The following is an 18,074-nucleotide window of genomic DNA, read 5'->3' on the forward strand; positions in this document are numbered from 1 at the left end:
CAGGAACTAACTTTATTCGAGAACTCAATGGGAACTCAATGGGGATTCCATGAGAACTCAATGGGAACTCCATGAGAACTCAAAAGTAGCGGGCACCCCAGGTAGCAGGAGCCACCTTATTGCCGGACAGCAGAGGTTTATATACACAACTGAATACACAGCTTGTTTCAATTTAGCATCATCGGTTACAGCAATCAGTCATTATCTTAATAATCATACACAGCTTAACTTAATTATCATCATCTTAATGGCTCGCTGGTGCTACCCCTCAACCACTCCTTCTGGCAAAATGCCAGGCACCATCTTGACTTGGTTGTGGCTCTCAACAGATGGCCCCACTTTGGTGGACAATACCCTGTCCTTCTAGTTGCTCAGACAAAACACCACGGAACCAACGTGCCGTTCTTCTCTCCCACTCTCTCACATCCATCACTCAACAGATCCCACTGCTTTTCCTTCAGCAGCCTCTAACTCACCACGTCCATCACCCTGACTGGCCAGTCTGGTCCCAGCCAGTACCACCTTGGTCCTAGGTGACTGAAAAACCCTCTCAACTCATCTTTGTGTGCAGACCTGCCCTCATAGAGTCAGCAGCAGCCAGGGGATCCTGGAGAAATGTCAAATCATATCCTGCTCCACCGGGTCCCTCCAAGCCTCCCATTTCAGCCACTTCAAAGAAACCTCTTATAAAGCACCTCGAGTTCCAGCTCCCCACCACCTCCCAGGTCCATCACCCCCTACTCTGCTCCCACCACAGTGCCCTGTTGCTCCATTAACAAGCCCAGGACCCTCCTGCCTGCCCTCAGGCCCTCATATCTGCTGTTCCCTCCGCCTGGATGCTATTCCCATGACACCCACCTAGTTCACTCCCCATCCCCTTAGGCATCTTCACCTAACCATGGAGCACCTCCGTCTCTCCAACTCTCCCAGCACCTCTAGATTCTTGATTTTTAAAAAATGTTTTCAACATATATATAACATAAAATTTATTATTTCCATCTATTGTTTTCAGTTCCAGGAATTAAACCCAGAAGGGACAGAATTCTACCACTGAGCTACGACCCCAGCCCTTTTTTTTTTTTTAAAGACAGGGTCTTGCTAAGTTGTTGAGACTGGCCTTCAACATGCAATCCTCCTGCCTTAGCCTCCTGAGTAGTTGGGATTACAGGTGTGTACCACACTCCACTTATTTCAACCATTTTGAGCATACAGTTCTGTGGTGCTAAGTACACCATGCAACCATCACCAGCTTAGAAGTTTTTCATCTTCCCACACTGAAACTCTGCACCCATTAAACAATAACTCTCCATTCTCATTTCCCCTCAGAACCTGGAAATGGCCTCTCTGCTTTCTATCCCATGAATTTGAGGACTGTAGATATTTCAAACAGATAGAATCCTACAGCATTCGTCTTCTTGTGACTAGCTTATTGCCCTTAGTATAAGGTCTTCAAGATTCATCCGTGTTGTAGCAGGCATCAAATTTTTCTTCTTCTTAAGGCCAAACAATGTCCACTGTAGGTCTGTATATACACCATATTCAGTTCATCCATGCATCTGTTGATAGACAATTCTGTTGTTTCCATCTTTGGGCCATTGTGAATAATGCTACTGTTAACGTGGTAATACAAATATCTGTTTGAGTCCCTAATTTTATTCTTTGGGATATGTAGCAATAAATGGAATGTCTGGGTCATCAGCAATTCTGCGTTTAATTGTTTAAGGAAATGCCACATTGTCTTGCCCAGAGGCTACACTGTTTATAGTTCCACCAAGGCACTGGCAATGTGCCAGGGTCCCAGTTAGCCACATCCTCTCCAACCCTTGCTGGTCGCTGCTGCTGCTGCTGCTATTGCTTCCTTACACTGCCGTCCTAATGGGTGTGGGTGGTATCTCCTCGTGGTCATCATTTGTATTTCCCTAATGATCTGTGATGTTGAGCACCGTTTCGTGTGTTTATTGGTCGTTTGTACATCTGCCCTGCAGGAATCTCTCTTCAAGTCCTTTGACTGTTTTTAAATCTGGTTATTTATTGTTGTTGCCCTTGTTGAGTTGTAGGGGTTCTTCAATATACTCCAGACATCAATCCTTTATGGGATGTCTGATTTGCAAACATTGTCTTTTCACTCTGTTAGACTGTTTTGTGTGGCTATCACACAATATCGGAGCCTGGGTAATTCATTAAGAACAGAGACTTAGTTATTACAGTACTGGAGACTGGAGACTGGGAGGCCCAAAGTTCAAGGGTTCACATCAAGAAAACATCTTCTTGCTGTATCATCCCATGGTGGAAGGTGGAAGGCAGAAGGACGAAAGAGCATGTGGGATGTGGAGGTAGCCAAACTCATTTTATCCGGAACCCACTGACTGCCTTAACCCACTTAAGCATTATGCTGGGGCTTAAGTTTCCAAAACATGAACTTTGAGGATACATTCAAACCACGGCCCCTTTGACGCACAAGTTTCTAACTATGACATAGTCCAATTCATTTTTTAGACAAATTTTTATTAGATTTTTTTCTAAAATTGTTTAAAATAAGTTTATCTTTAAAAACTTGTTTTTGTTTCTATCAAAGAAACCACTGCCACACCCAATGGCTTTTTTGTAATAGTTTATTAGCTTTAGTCTAACATTTAAGTCTTTAATATATTATTTTTTGTTTTGGTTGTCAATGGACCTTTATTTTTATTTATTTATATGTGATGTTGAGAATCGAACCCAGTGCCTCACACATGCTAGGCAAGTGCGCTACCACTGAACCACAACCTTAGCCCACATAATCTATTTTTTAAATATTTACTTTTTAGTTATAGGTGAACACAATATCTTTATTTTTATTCTATGTGGTGCTGAAGATCAAACCCAATGCCTCACGCATGCTAGGCAAGCACTCCATCTCTGAGCCCCAGCCCCAGCCCAAATCTTTAATCTATTTTGAGTTAATTTTTATATATGGAGCATACACCATTACAGTTGTCCCAGCACCATTTGTTGATAATATTTCCTTTCTTTATTGAATGGTCTTGGCACCCTTCTCAGAAGTGATCAACCATATATGTAAGGCTTTCTTTCTGGTGTTCTTTAACTATTCCGTTGTTCTATATTTTTGTGTTTATGTCAGTACCATATTGTTTCAATTACTATAGCTTTGTAGTAAGTTTTGGAGGTTCCACTATTTGAAGTGTGGAACCTCTAAATTGTTTTTCTTTTTGAGGACTGTTTTGTTTCTTCAGGGTCCCTTAAGATTCCAGAAGAATTTTAGAATTTAGGATGGATTTTTCTATTTCTGGAAAAAAAAAGTATTGCACTGACTCTGTTGTTTACAGACATCTTAACAATAGTATCTTCTAATCTATGAACATGGGATGCCTCTCTATTTGTTTGTGTCTTGTTCAATTACTTCACCAATATTTTATAGTTCTCAATATAAAAGCCTTTCTTCTCATTTGTTAAGTTTGTCCCTCAGTATTTTATTCTTTTTGAGCTACTATAAATATAATTGTTTTCAGTTTCCTTTCAATAGTTCATCATTGGTATATAGAAATTCAACTTATTTCTGTATGTTGATTTTTATCCTGCGCGTTTCATGAATTCATTTATTAGTTCTAGAAGGGTCTTTTTTTGGAATTATTGAGCTCTTCTATATATAAAAACATATATCATCTGACAACAGAGAAAACTTACTTTTATTCTTTCTAATTTATTATATTTGATTTTTATCCACAGTATCTATCACTGATATGCCACAAATGTATTGTTTATTAGTTTATTGTCTGTCTCTTCCCCCACAAAAATGTAAGTTCCACAAGAACAGGTATTTTTGCCTGCATTTTTCAGTGTCCTTTGAGCAATGCCTGGCTCATGTAAGAGCTCAGTAAATATTTGTAAAATTAATGAATCGATTCACCTGGCACATAGAAAGGACATAGAAGATGATAAGCAAATGATATTATTGACATAATATTTCACTGCAAGAGTGATAATTAAGCCTTAAAAATAAAATATTTAATTGTGCAGAATAATTGCAGTGTCAAAGAATAAATAACACCACGATTCCAGCTGCACTGGAGTCCTTGGGAAGGTCCCAAATCACTCCTTGGTGTGCCCTTTTAAGTAATCTCTTTGGCCATCACAGATGACAACACAGTTTGGTTGCCAATCTACACAGAGGGACTTCTATAAACAGGCCACTCCATCCTGTCATCTCCACTCAAATCCTTCAAGTATCCCATGGGGACAGGGCTGGCCTGGCCAGAGTCATGGCCAAGTGGCCAATGTCCAAGTTTTTAGAGCTGGAGCTGGGACAGGGACTCCTGCCAAAGGCAGCAAATAGGACCAAGATCTAGGGCAGCCTGTCACAGCCCACTAGGAAAAGTCTGGGTTCCAGGACAAACAGAAGCCAGAGGGCCAAGGAGGAAGCCAAGGCCAGGGCGACAGAGCCAAGAGCTGAGTAAGCAGGTCAAGACCAGAACGGGGCTCGGGTTGGGAGGAGGTGTGCATGGCCAGGTCTGCAGGGTCAGCGAGGGCTGGCGCTGGTATCTGTGAGCAATAGGGTGGGGGCTGGTGGGACAGGCTGCCATGAATGACCAGTGACAGATAGGTGTCCTCAGACTCTTGGCATGTTTCCTGATCAGCTAAGTTTCTGCAATACAATGAAAGCTCAAATTTAAATGGTTCCTGGGAAAAGTTATTTCTTTTCTCAGAGATTAATCAGGAAAGCTTTTGGTGGTGAGCTGACCTTAGAATATTATTCCACCTTTGATCTGATCACCTACCTGATGCCTCTTTAAATATCTAAGTATTAAAAAAATTCTGAGATTATCTAAAATTCTGTTCAAATATAGATAATTACAATAAGTATTATATATATATATATATATATATATATACATATATACATACATAAATACACACACACACACACACACACACAGCCACCAATTTTTTGCTAATTCCCCTCCAAGTTGTTGAGACTGGACTTCCTGAGGAAAATGCAGATGATTTAGATCAACAGTGCTCACATTTTATGGTCCTTGGATCCCTTTACACTTAAAAACTACTGAAAATTCCAATGAGACTTTTTTTTTGCAGACTATATTTAGCAATTTACCAAATTAGTAATTAAAACTGAGAATTTTTAACTTATTTATTAATTTTTAAACTAACAGTAAATCAATTATATGTTAATATAAATGGCATAATTTTTATAAAAAATAACCATAATTTCAAAAAAGACTCAGTGAAAGGATGGTAGCATTTTACATTTTTTGCTAATTTTTTAAAGATCCAACCCAAAAGAAGATAGCTAGACTCTCGCATCTGCTTTTGCACTCAGTTTGTTGTGATATGTTGCTTTGTTTGAAGTTTATGATAAAAATACAGTGTCACATACGTATACTGTATTTGGACATCTACTTTCCTTTCTTTCTTTCTTTTTTTTTTTCTTTGGTACTGGGAATTTAACCCAGGAAAACTTTACCACTGAGCTGCATCCCCAGTCCTTTTTATTTTTTATTTTGTTCAAGTTGGCTTCAAACTTACTATCCTCCTCCCTCAGCCTCCAGAGTCTTTTGGATTACAGGCATGCACCATGCCCAGCTAGACATCTACTTTTCAAGTAAGGACACCCAGGGCCCTCAGACTATACTTTGAGAATCACTGGTTTAGGTAATGATATCATGCCCCCAGCCATGTGGCTCATGGGTGTGTGGAAGATCAGCACTCAGAAAAGGAGAGGAGATGGTTGTGGGGGTGGGGGCTTCACTGTTCACATATCTCTTCCTAACTCTTTCTACACTTGACCAAGAGCAAGCTGACCTCAACTGGGTCCCTTGACTGGAAAGAAATGTTGACATGTCCTCCAAAAGCTCCTGTGTGAGACTATGCAGGAATGTTCAGAGGTGAAATGATTAGATCATGAGACTGGTGATCTAATCGATGGATTAATGGATTATTGGGTGGTGACTATAGGCAGACAGGTTGTGGCTGGAGGAAGTAGGTCAATGGGGGCATGACCTTGGGGATTATATTATCCCTGGACCCTTGCACTAAAAGCTCTTTCTATGTCCTGCCTGTCCCAAACTGAGTGACTTTCCTCTACCACAATCTTCTGCCAACCTTCCCACCTCAAGCCCACCATGGACTGAATCTCTAAAACCATGAGCCAAAAGAATCTTTTCCTCCTCTCAATTTTTCATGTCAGGGATGTTAGTCTTAGCAGCACAAAGCTGACTAAAACAGAAACAAAGCACAGCAGTACTCAACCCCCAATACATACTGGATCATCTGGCAGATGAAAATGCTGATTTGATTGGCTTGAGCAAAAGCCTATATACAACAGGATATTCAAAAGCTCCCCAGGGGGCTCCAACACACAGCCAGGGGTGAACTCCACCAGACAGAAGCTGGCTCAGAAAGCAGACTACCTGGGCTTGAACCTGGGCTCTATTAGTTACATATACAACCCACTAGTTATATAACCAAGCTCGGGCCAGCCGTTCAGCTCTGGTTACCTACCTGTAAAACAGGAATACTATGAGGGATATGGTGTAGTCACAGAAATCATCCCTTTAAAGCTCTTAGCACTGCGACTGGCACAATGTAGGTGCTCAGTAAGCTTCAGGATGATGGTTACGTTGATGACTGAGGCAGATCTCAGCCTCTTTCAGCTTCCAGGGACAGGTATCCTTGGGAATACTGCTCACACAAGGCTCTCCAGGCAGGAGTCCCAGCTCCTGCCCCAGCACTGCCACACAAAGCGGACAACCAACCTAGTCCTCTATCTCCTTATCTGGACACCGGGAATCACAACTCTGCCCCCTCCTTGCCCCAAGACCCAATCCTGGAATCCTGAGGGGAATGAGAGAGCTCTTGGCTGATGTACACAAAGGTGAGGTCACTACAAACAGGTGCAGGAGGAGCCGGATGGAGTGCACCGGCTATTCACGCTGCGCGAGGGTCGTGCGTATGTGTCTGAGTGCGCACGTGTTTTTCTCTTTATGTTTATTGGAACATCCCAAATCCATTACATATGGTCAGAGGGGAGAACACAGAGTGGAAATATTTTAATGGCTTATTCTTGGCCTGTGAGCTGTCCATAGAGACCTGGAACAAATGAAGCTCCCTCCTCATCTGTGCCTGAGAACGTCATCCTCCTACATCACACGGCGCCTCCGCCTCGGAGCGCATCGGCTCACCCACAAAAATTAATTCGAAACGGGGGCCAGGGAGAGAGGGGAGGGCCTGGCTCTCTCTCTCTGGACAGCCGTGACTCCATGGTTCTATTAAGAGGCGGGATGAATCATGGAACACTTCTAGAATTACTGGACGTGGACAGCTCCTCCAGCTGTTAATGGGGTGGAATTTGAGAGCCTTGGAACACAGATGTGCTGCTGAGTCCGGTGACATCCTCACGATGCGACGAGCCTGCTGTGCTGACGGCCGGTGGAGTTCCTTCAGATTCACTGGCTCTTGAGAATTCGCATGGAGAAAGGTGCCAAATAGGCGAGGTAACTAACAGAAGGGGACCGGAGGGCCACCTAGAGCCCATCCTGCGCCTGCTCAAGGAACTGTGCCCAAACGCTGAGGACAGAAAGTGGCCGCTTAGACCACTAGGGGAGCCATGAAAACAGGAGGATAATTGGCTTCAGGGCTCAACACGCTTCAGGGGCAGGATTACAAAAGCTAATCTTCCATATTCGGCAGGTCAGGCAGCAATTAGCAAGCCTCATTAAGGGGTCCCGGCTCTGAGCGCTGACATGAACTTGAGCCGCGGACATGTAGGGCTGGTTAAAGAAGCAGGAGCCTGGCCTTGTGCCAAGAGCTCACCCACCAGCCCTGATCCCAGCGCCTGGGCAGGAGGCACTCGGAGGAGTGCTGGAAGCAGAGAGGGCCGGATTTTTCCTTCCAGTCTCGGTTTCATTCACAGCTACATGTGTACATTCCGGCAAGAGGTGATTAGGTGGCTTGAAAATCTTTGCCAATCTGCTTGGTGTGAAAGGACATTTTAGGCTCTGCAAGCTTGCCTTACTCTTGTCACGTGGGGGGCTCTTCTGCCAGGTGGACGTCCTTGTACGCTCCTCTGGGGTGATGCCATAGTCCCCTGCCAGCCTCAAGGTGGCTGTGACATTTCAAGAGCAGGCTCATCAGGGGATCTATTCTCGGGATGGATCCCACCCCGGCCCAGCTCTGATCTACACTCCACAGAGAAAGGTCTCCCGGGATCACCTGAATGGGGAGAGCCACCCTCGATCCTCAGACTCTCACTCCACGGGGCCTTCATAGGGGCCTGGGTCACTGATGGTTGGCGGCGGCTCCCGGCCATCGCCTATGCCACAGTCCACCCTCTTTCTGGCCCCTCCCAATGAGACGCTGCCCCAGGAGCTTCAGTACTTTCTCCTTATGAAAAGGGGTATGTGGAGGAAGCCCCGAAGCCGAATAAAATGGAAATGGACTTAAAACCTCACTAAAACAGATGGCTCCTACAGCCTCATAAAGGAAACCTTCAATCAGCATCTTCTTTCCTTCTTTCTTTATCCTGAGGCTAAAATTAGCTAAAATAATATCATTGAATTTAGAATGCAATTTTTAGACAAACTTTGGACAGTTCCAATTAAAAGCCTCTAAAATGAGTTATTTCTATTTATCAGCTATTTAGACTTTATGCCTAAAATGACATGGATTTTGTGAACAAATATTTCATTACTTCTGCTGATTCTCCTGTTCCCCAGCCTGTGAGCTTAAAGAAGTGGACATGGGGACCTAGGGAAGGGGTGAGTGAGGTTCATAGGGAGCAGGGAAGAGAAGGGGTCTGAAGAAGTTGCCCCCTACCCAGTGGTCTGGTCTGTCAGCGTGCCCCAGAACAAGATAAATGAGCTTGCATGCATCGAAAAAGCAAACCAAATGAAATCTCTCTTTCACACACATACGCACACACATACACACACACACAAGCGCACACGCCACACCACCACATAAAAATAACAAGGACACTCACCTGTTCCTGAAATGCACGTTTTACCAGTGGATGACCCAGGATAAACTTCACTCTCTGAACTGTCAGAGCTCTCATCTCATCCAAACTCAAACCATACCTATGCAGAACAGAAACCACGGGGTTAGGACATGGCATTGCTGAGCAGAGCCTGCAGTATCCCCTGTTGGACGCTGTGTACACTGTGTGTGTGATGCAGACTGAAGAGTCAGCAAATGGCATCAACTAGAAAGGGAAAAGGGAGCATTTCCTGACACGACCATCTCAAAATAAGTCTGCAGCTCCTCCTCTCTGAAGGCCTTTAAAGATTTCAGACACATGATAAGTCTGTGATGGCCCAAGAGCAGCGTTTGTGGAGATGGGGATGTGGGTGACCTGCTGTGGTTGCCATAAGGAAAGTTGCTCAGGGCAGACTTAGAAAGACCCTCCTGGACCACCACACCGTGGAACTAACTCCAGAGTACCCCTGAGGCTCCTCTTGTCTCCTGCTGCTCCCAGATGACCACGGGGCGATGCTCTCAGTCATCCACCTCTGCCCAGCAGGCAAGCCCTGCTCAGGATGCCCGCTGGTCCACAGAGACCTCGTCATAATGGTGGTAGAGGCTTGGGCTGTGCTGTACTGAGGCTGTCCCAGCTCCACCTGGTCCCTGTCATTCCCTTCACTGCCACCACTCTGCTGCCTGCGACCTGGAGCCTCTCCCCGCCCATCCAGTCCCTCCCCTTCACCCCTGACAAGTGTTGCCCCCCATAAGCCTCTCACACACCTGGATGTCTACTTTTCAGTGAACCTAAATTCACCAGGGAGGAGTTATCCCGTCTCTGCCATCTAAAATGTTTCCATCCAAAGCAGAGTCCAAGCCTGGAAGAATCTCACTCCAGTGTGAGTCCTGGCTCTGTCACTAATTGTGTGATGCTCATACTGAGATGAATTAGACATTCGAATATTCTGACCAAGATTCTCAGACAACGGTCTTAACAATGATTCAGTAAGCAATCAAAATTCTCTTGAAACAAATAGAAAAAAAATCACATCAAAAAAAAATATATATATATGGCTGTCTGTCCCTTAGTCCACATTCTCCTATAAATGTGTGTTCCCTGTTTTACCCAAAAACTTCACTCCCAAGATAGCCCACATTCTCCAATGAGTGTGCCCCTGCTCTCCTTATTTAAAAAGCACAAAATGGAAATTGTAGAACCCAAAAGTATGGTAACCCAAATTAAAAATTTCACTGATGAACTTAATAGTGGGTTGTAGGTAACAAAGAATAAATTATTGAACTTGATAATAGGTTGTTCTGGTGTGAATATTTGTGTTCTCTCCAAATTCATTTGTTGAATCCTAATCACTAAGGTGATGATATTAGAAGGTAGAGCTTTAGGGGAGTGATTAGATCATGTGGGTGCAGCCCCGCTGAATGGCCCACATATCCTTTGGAAGGAGGCCCCAGAGAGCTGTCATGTAAGCACTTACTGAGAAAGGAATATGTGTGAGGGACAGACCTCAGTAGGTACTAGATCTGCCAGCACCTTAATCTTGGATTTCCAGCCTCCAGAACTATGAGAAAGAAATTTCTGTCTTTTACAAGCTTCCCATTCTAAAACATTTTGTTACATTCTAAAGCGGTCTGAAGAGACTAAGATGTAGATCAGTAAAATTTATCTTATTTGAGCAACAAAGAGAATATGGACTAAAAAATAAGACAGATATTTCTTAGAAACAACAGAGTCAATATCTATCTGTATTTTCAAGATTTCAAAAAGAGAAAAAAAGTGCGGCTGGGGCTGGAGCTCAGTGCAGAACTCTTCCCTAGCATGTGTGAGGCACTGGTTTCGATCCTTAGCACCAAATAAAAATAAACAAATAAAATATGGCATTTACAACGAGAGACAGAGAGAGAGAGAGGGAGAAGTGAGGGTAGGACTGGAAAAGTATTATAAAATAGAATGCAAAAACACTTCCAAGTAGGGCTGGGGTTGTGGCTCAGTGGTAGAGCACTTGCCTAGCATGTGTGAGGTACTAGGTTCTATTCTCAGCACTGCATAGAAATAAATAAGTAAAATAAAGGTCCATCAAAACTGAAAATATATTTTTTAAAAATACTTCCAAGTTCAGAAGAAAATATTATGAACCTACAGATTCTGGAAACTGGATAAACAACTAATTGCATACATTTGCAAGAAACCCATGTCAAGACACACCACAACCAAATTGTGAAAACTATCACAAAAAAATAGATCTTGAAGGCAGCTGAAGAGAAATGATACGTTACCTGCAGGAAATACCAACTGAAATGACAGTGGACTTCTCATTGGAAAACATGGAAGACTAAAGGAAGTGGCATGACCCTTTTCTAGTACTGGAGCAAAACAAAAACTGCCAAGAGCACTGGTTTATCCAGCAAGAATATCTTTCAGGAATGACAAAGCATAATAAAGACATTCTCAGACCAATGAAAATCATTTCACTAGCAATTTTTCTAGCAAAACTTACCTTTAAAAATTATGAAAGATAGTTCTCTAAACAAAAAGGAAATGTAACCGAAGAAGGCTGGGACCTTCAGAAAGGAAAAAATACAAGAATGGGTAAAAATAAAGGCAAATATAGTAGATAAGAATTCTCATGGGGCAGGGGTTGTGGCTCAGCGGTAGAGCGTTCACCTTGCACGTGAGAAGCCCTGGGTTCGATCCTCAGCACCACATAAATAAATAAAATAGAGATATTGTGTTCAATTACAAATAAAAAGTAAATATTTAAAGAACAAAAGAATTCTCATGACGTTTTTAAAAAATATACTATCTTTTTAGTCACAATAAAGGTGAGCAGAAAAGACAGAGCTATTTCCCACATATTCCCTACGCTCACATATACATACCCTCACCCATTACCACTCTCCTGCACCAGAGTGGCACATTTGTTACTAGGAGGAATACACATCGACCCATCATTGTCAACCAAAATTCAGGATTTATATTAGAGTTTATTCTTATGCATTCTAGAGGTTTGGAAACATTTCTATTGACCTGCATCCCCATTATGATATCATGAGAATTATTTTGAAAGGGTTGGAACCCCCCTAAAAAACAGAAGCCTTGAGGTTAAAGGAGTGAAACCTCTCAGGAGAAAATGAGACAGCCTTGGTGTTATAGGGTTAACCAGAAAATCAAGAGTTAATAATAAATAAAAAAAAATGAACCAGTCTTCAAAGCCATGTAATTAAGATAACACAACTGGAGGTGATAGGTTGGGATGCCAGCTCAGCCTGCAAAGACCATGTGGTCAGCAGAGATCCCAAGAGGCCAGAGCCACGGAAAACAAAGTCGTTAAACTTTAAATCCACTGATACAGGACAATAGTGTATGTGCCTTCTGAAAAAGACACTAGGGAGTCTCCTAGAGGATAAGAGGCAGGTTCCAGGTGGTATGAGCAAACACACACAAACCGGAGTCACTGTTCTAGCCTGCAGTCACCTTTACAGTATTGGCACAGTACTAATCACACCCTCAGGTGGATTCTTAAGATTGTAACAAGACACCTGCAGCATAAAGAGGAAGAGCGCAGATGCACTAAGAGCCCACCTGTACATGTGATGACATCAGGAGGCAGCATCCTGCCCACCTTTGTCCTCTGTTTGAGGAAGCCTGGGATTTCCGTCCCCCATGGGCTGCTGACCTTATGCTCAAGCATAAGAATAAAGAATCTTGTTCCCATCTGCTGCTCTTCTATCAGATTCTTCTAATGGAAACTATGAGAACCACAAAACCAGAAATTGTTTCACCCTAAAAATTGCCTGTGCTCAGCCTGTTCTACCCTCCCTTTCCCTCGTCCCCAGTGCTTTCCCTTGATCCTGCCCTTGAACACTGTAGTTCTTATAGAAGAGGCACAGTCTATGTCCCCAGCCCTTGAATCTGCACTTGGACTTGTAACTTTCTTGGGTGCAAAAATATGGGTAGACTTGAAAGAAGCAAAAGCTTGAAAAAGTGCTTGTATATTTCTGTTTCTCTCTAGCTCCTGCTCAATACTCAGGAAAATATGCTTAAGATGATCTAAGAACATGCCCAGGCTAGCCTGGGGGGACAGGGGTGGGGTCATAAGTACAAAACACATGAGAAGAGCTGACTTGTCCCAGTCAAGGTGATCTAGACCAGCCTGCCTATCATTAGGCAGCCCTAACCATGAGAAAGAGTCCAGCAAGGTCAACGGAGCTGCCCATGCAACCTGCAGTTGACTGCCACGCGTGAGTGAGCCCAGTAAAAACCAGCAGATCTTCCCAGTCACCCACATATGCGTAACTGATGTAAGAAAAAAACAAACAGCAGTTGTTTTAAGCCTCTAAATTTTGCATCTTGGCTAACTGATCTAATATGCTTATATACCCAGAATTCCCCTAAACAACCAACTAAACCCCACTACAGACAAGAAGGGCTAGCAGGATACACAATCAACCAGAGAAACCAACAGCATTCATTTAGATATCTAAGCAAGCAGTTAGAAAAATACAGGAAAGAAAAGACCCCACTTCCCAAAGTAATAAAACAAAAGAATACACACCTAGGAATAAAAATAAAACTTACAGAACTTACATAAAAAAAAACTTTCAAATCATGCTGAAGGACACAAGAGAAAACTAAAACAAATAGGAATGTGCACCACTTTTTTTTAAACAATAACATAAAAAAATTCTCCCTAAGTCACTCTATACATTGAAGATGATCCAAATTAAGATGCCAATAAGGAATTTAAAATCATATATAAAAAAGAAACAAAAATAATCAAGAAAACTCCAAAACCAAGGAGTTATGATTTCTATCAGATAATAAGACATGTGGTAAGTTCTCAGAAATTCATATGGTGAAGAAATAGGCAGATAGACCAATGGAATATGATTAAAAGGTTGAGAAACAGAAGTAAAAATATATGAAACTTAATATGTGCAAGACAAATCTGGTAAATCAAATCATGGACAAACAGAACATTATTGAGATGTTCCATTTGGGTAGCCAACTGGAAAAAGAAAGAAAGTCAGATTCCTATTTCACATCAAATGTCAGAATAAATTCCAAATAGATTAATGACTTACCTGGGAGAAAACAAAACCACTAAGTGTTAAAATATAACATGAAGAATTATTTTATAACTTAATCCAAAAGTCCTTTCTAAATGTGGCACAATATTTGTAAGCCACAAAGAAAAGATGGTTAAGTTTGACTAATAACAGAAATTTTATGAATGACAAACATACCAGAAGAACAGTCAAGACAAATGACAAACTGAGAAAAAGAAAAAAAAAGATACTGATGTCATTGCAAAGGGGCCCATTTTTCTAATCAAAGACTTCGTATGATTCATTAAAAACAGACCACTAAGTGAACAAATGATTTGAACAGATGATCCACAAAATAGAAAACACAACCTATATGTGTGTGTGTGTGTGTATACATACACACACACACACACACACACATATATATATATATAAACACACACATTTATATATATATATAAATCCCTGCTCTTTTATGCAATAAGAGAAGCACAATTTACAACTGTACCAAGCTGTTAATTTTCACGTGTCACATGAACAAAATGCAGACAGTCTGCTAACACACCGTGTCACCAGGATGTGAGGAGGGACTGCCCTCTTGTGCCAACCTGGGGAGGGAGGGGCAGGGTGAGAGTATAGAGCGGCACCGTTCCTGTATGTATGGCAACTAGACAATACTGTCATCCAAGTTACAGAAGAACCTGCCTTTGACTCAGCAATTCCTCCTCCAGGAACTTACCCTCCAAAGTGGCCTCACACATGTGAGGAGCTTGTGTAAGCTGTAGAATCACAACTGAACCGAGCTGTAGAATAACAGAAGCTGGAGCCTTTTCACATATGCAATCTGCACTCCTTGTTACCTGTGCATTCTGTAAGCAACAAGAGGAATGAGAATCAAGAGAAATGCCAGCCTGTGAGGACTAGAGAGAAGAGCCTCTAGGAACTGTGTCATAGGCAAGATTCTGAAATATAAATCCTTAGCTACGTCCTCTGCATTTCCCAGTCAGTAGCTCTAATGTGGCATGGTGTTATTCACCTGTTTTAAAACACCAAATTCACATCTATTCTCACATTGTTAAGCTTCCTGCTCATAATAAAACCAAACTTTTCATACGGGTCAAATTCTAGTAATAATTCTGTTAATCTATAAAGAAAAGTAAGACATAAGGTCTGACCATTAATGTGCAGATTTACACACACTGGCCAAGGGATCCAAAAATCATATTGAAAAGTATTAAAAACTATATATGTATTATTTTAAAATTCAAAGAAAATATTTTAAAACTGTAAGATAAACAGATCTCAAGAAAACTGCATTGTTACTAAACATTTCTCCACCACTCACAGCCAAGTTCTGTACATTAAATAAGTTTCTCATCAGAGATATGTGAGGCACTTTAATTACAGACCTATCCTTCCCACCCCCACTCCCAAATGCTGTCCTAGGGATGAGCATAATGTTATTTGGACATAAATAGTTATTTGCAATAGCACAACACGTGAATGTTTAAAAGTCCATTAATATAGTAGTGAATTAATAAAATGTAAAAAATCCCTGCAATGATAAATATAAAAATCCCTGCAATGGTAAGTAAAAAGAAAAAAATCTCTTTACATACCAATATGAGAAAATTGCCAAGAAGAGTGTTTATAAATGAAAACAAAGGTAAAAACAATTAAATATATTATTTTTTTACTGGTATACCATATGTCCAAAAAAAGTAGATAAATATATTTGCTTACTTACTTATGAATAATGGTATTTGCCTTTTGTGTACATGGAATGGAGGTGAGGAAATCGGGAAGATAGGGAAAAGTACTCTAGCTTTTTACACTTCTAACTTTGATCCTGTTAAAATGATACCTATTCAATAAAATGATGCTTGAAATGTACTTAAAATTGTACAGTTCAAATCAACCACTAGAGGGGGATTGTTCTTCATTTGAACAGACACCGGGACCAAGAAAAGTCTCTCAGAAACTCTTCCTGAAAACTTGAACATTTCTAAATTTCTAAATATCTAAATTTCTAATATTTTTCAAGGAAAAAAAGATATCAAAAAATCTCTGCAGTGGAAAAAATCAGAGTTTCAGCAAAACTCCCAAGAGCTCTGAATGACTAAGCAACATGTATAGTTGATTATATAATTTCTGTCTTTAAATATGAACCTCCACACCCAGCAACCTTGGGTGATTATTTTAGATACTATTTGTATAACAATGACATACAAATAATACTTAATAATTTGGGTATTTCACATCTATAATCTCTCTTTCCTTGAGAGAAGATATGTAGAAGATGGAAATATGGCAAATACCATCCCCGCGCCTCAGTTTACAGAGGACCCACAGAATTAAGTGACAACTTGTGAAGTCCAAGGATTAATGATATTAGTTCCAGGATCAGGTGTCCAGGCTTCCATGCCAGGGGACATCTTTGGCACAACTATGGGGACATGGTGAAGCACAGGAGGGCCCAGGGCTACCCACAGCAGATCCACCACCACTGACTTATCCACTGCTGTTCTGTTCAGGATTCTTCTTGACAAAAACAATCTCATTACTAAGAACAAGTTTGAGGGTCTCTGCACTAAAGCAAGACACCAGCAAGCACTGAAACCAAAGTACCAGTTTTGCCTTCCCTCAGAGAGGCGTGGGCAATGGGCATCTAGCATAAGAGACACCAGGTGACCTGACTCCCTGAACCAGGGCCATGCCACACGGCACCATGTTAAAAAGGAGTCCAATCATACATGCCACTTAAAGTGGCCAAGAGAAAAATGCCACACCAAGCGTTAATGAGGATGCAAGCAACAGAATCTCTCATTTGCTGATGGTGGGAACGTAATATGCCACAGTCACTCAGAAAAATTTGACAGTTTCCTATGAAGTTCACCTTACACTTTTCATACAAGCCAATGCCCTCACTCAAGAGAAATGAAACATTTTGTTTCCAACAGAAAAGGAAAGAAAAGAAACCTAAACACAAATATTTACAGCAGCTTTATTTGCAGTCATCCCAGAACTGAAAACAATCCAGATATCCTGTAAGCCAGAATGAACCCACACACTGTGGTACCTCAGACAATGCAGCACAAAGAAATAAACTAGTGACTCATGGATGAACCTCAAGGGCATCATGCTGAGTGTAAAAAATCCTACCACAAAAGAATTACATACTATATGATTGCAACTTTATAACATTCTCACAATGACAAAATTATAGTAATGGAGAACACATCAGTGGCTGTCAGGGGGTGACTGTGGAGGGGTCTAACTCTGCAGGAGAAGCACAAGGAAGATTTTCCATGGTGCCATTGATGCTGATCATGGTGATTATGCAAAACTACACAGGGGATAAAATTCCACAGAACTACACATATACCCAGGGTGGGGTAGGGGGGCGTGCTCCAAAAGATCTGAAGAGATGCTTCACAAAAAAGAGCATACAAATGGCGGCCAAGCACACAAGAAAGTACTGAACCCAACCAGGCATCATGGAAATGCAAGTCAAAGCCACCACGAGGTACCAGCACACACCCACCCTGAATGGCCAAACTTATTTTTAAAAAGTGACAACATCAAATTTTGGCACGGATGTGGAACACTGCGAACCCTCTTACCTTGTCAAGAGAATGTAAAATGGCGCAACCACTTTGGAAAGAGATCCAACAGATTTCATAACACTACTCTGTGATCCAACAATTACAATCCTAGGTATTTACCTAAGAGAGGGTTATAAAAAATCTTATAGAAGAATGCTTATATCCACTTTATTTTAAAAAGTTCCGGGGGGGCTGGGGTTGTGGCTCAGCAGTAGAGTGCTCGCCTCGCACGTGCAAGGCCCTGGGTTCAATCCTCAGCACCACATAAAAATAAATAAAATGTATTTTTTTAAAAAACATACTTTAAAAAAAAAAGTTCCAAACTGGAAACCGCTCAGGTTTCCACCAGCAGGAGAACAAGATCGATCATCAATAAATTGCAGTCTATTCACCAAACAGATTTAGCAATAAAACAATGTGCTCAGACACACG

The 18,074-nt window shown here is 41.6% G+C and overlaps 1 protein-coding gene across 1 annotated transcript in view; it reads right to left on the reverse strand.

Moving 5' to 3' along the window:
• LOC144249603 (acyl-coenzyme A oxidase-like protein) overlaps positions 1-18,074 on the reverse strand; it is a 296,617-nt gene that overhangs the window by 254,713 nt on the left and 23,830 nt on the right. Inside the window, exon 2 of the mRNA XM_077791725.1 lies at positions 8,996-9,092. Coding sequence (XP_077647851.1) covers positions 8,996-9,092 — 97 coding nt within the window. The remainder of the gene's footprint in view (positions 1-8,995; positions 9,093-18,074) is intronic.

The sequence above is a fragment of the Urocitellus parryii genome, chromosome 12 (genome assembly GCF_045843805.1).
Source record: "Urocitellus parryii isolate mUroPar1 chromosome 12, mUroPar1.hap1, whole genome shotgun sequence".
In the NCBI taxonomy this organism is placed as follows: Eukaryota; Metazoa; Chordata; class Mammalia; order Rodentia; family Sciuridae; genus Urocitellus; species Urocitellus parryii.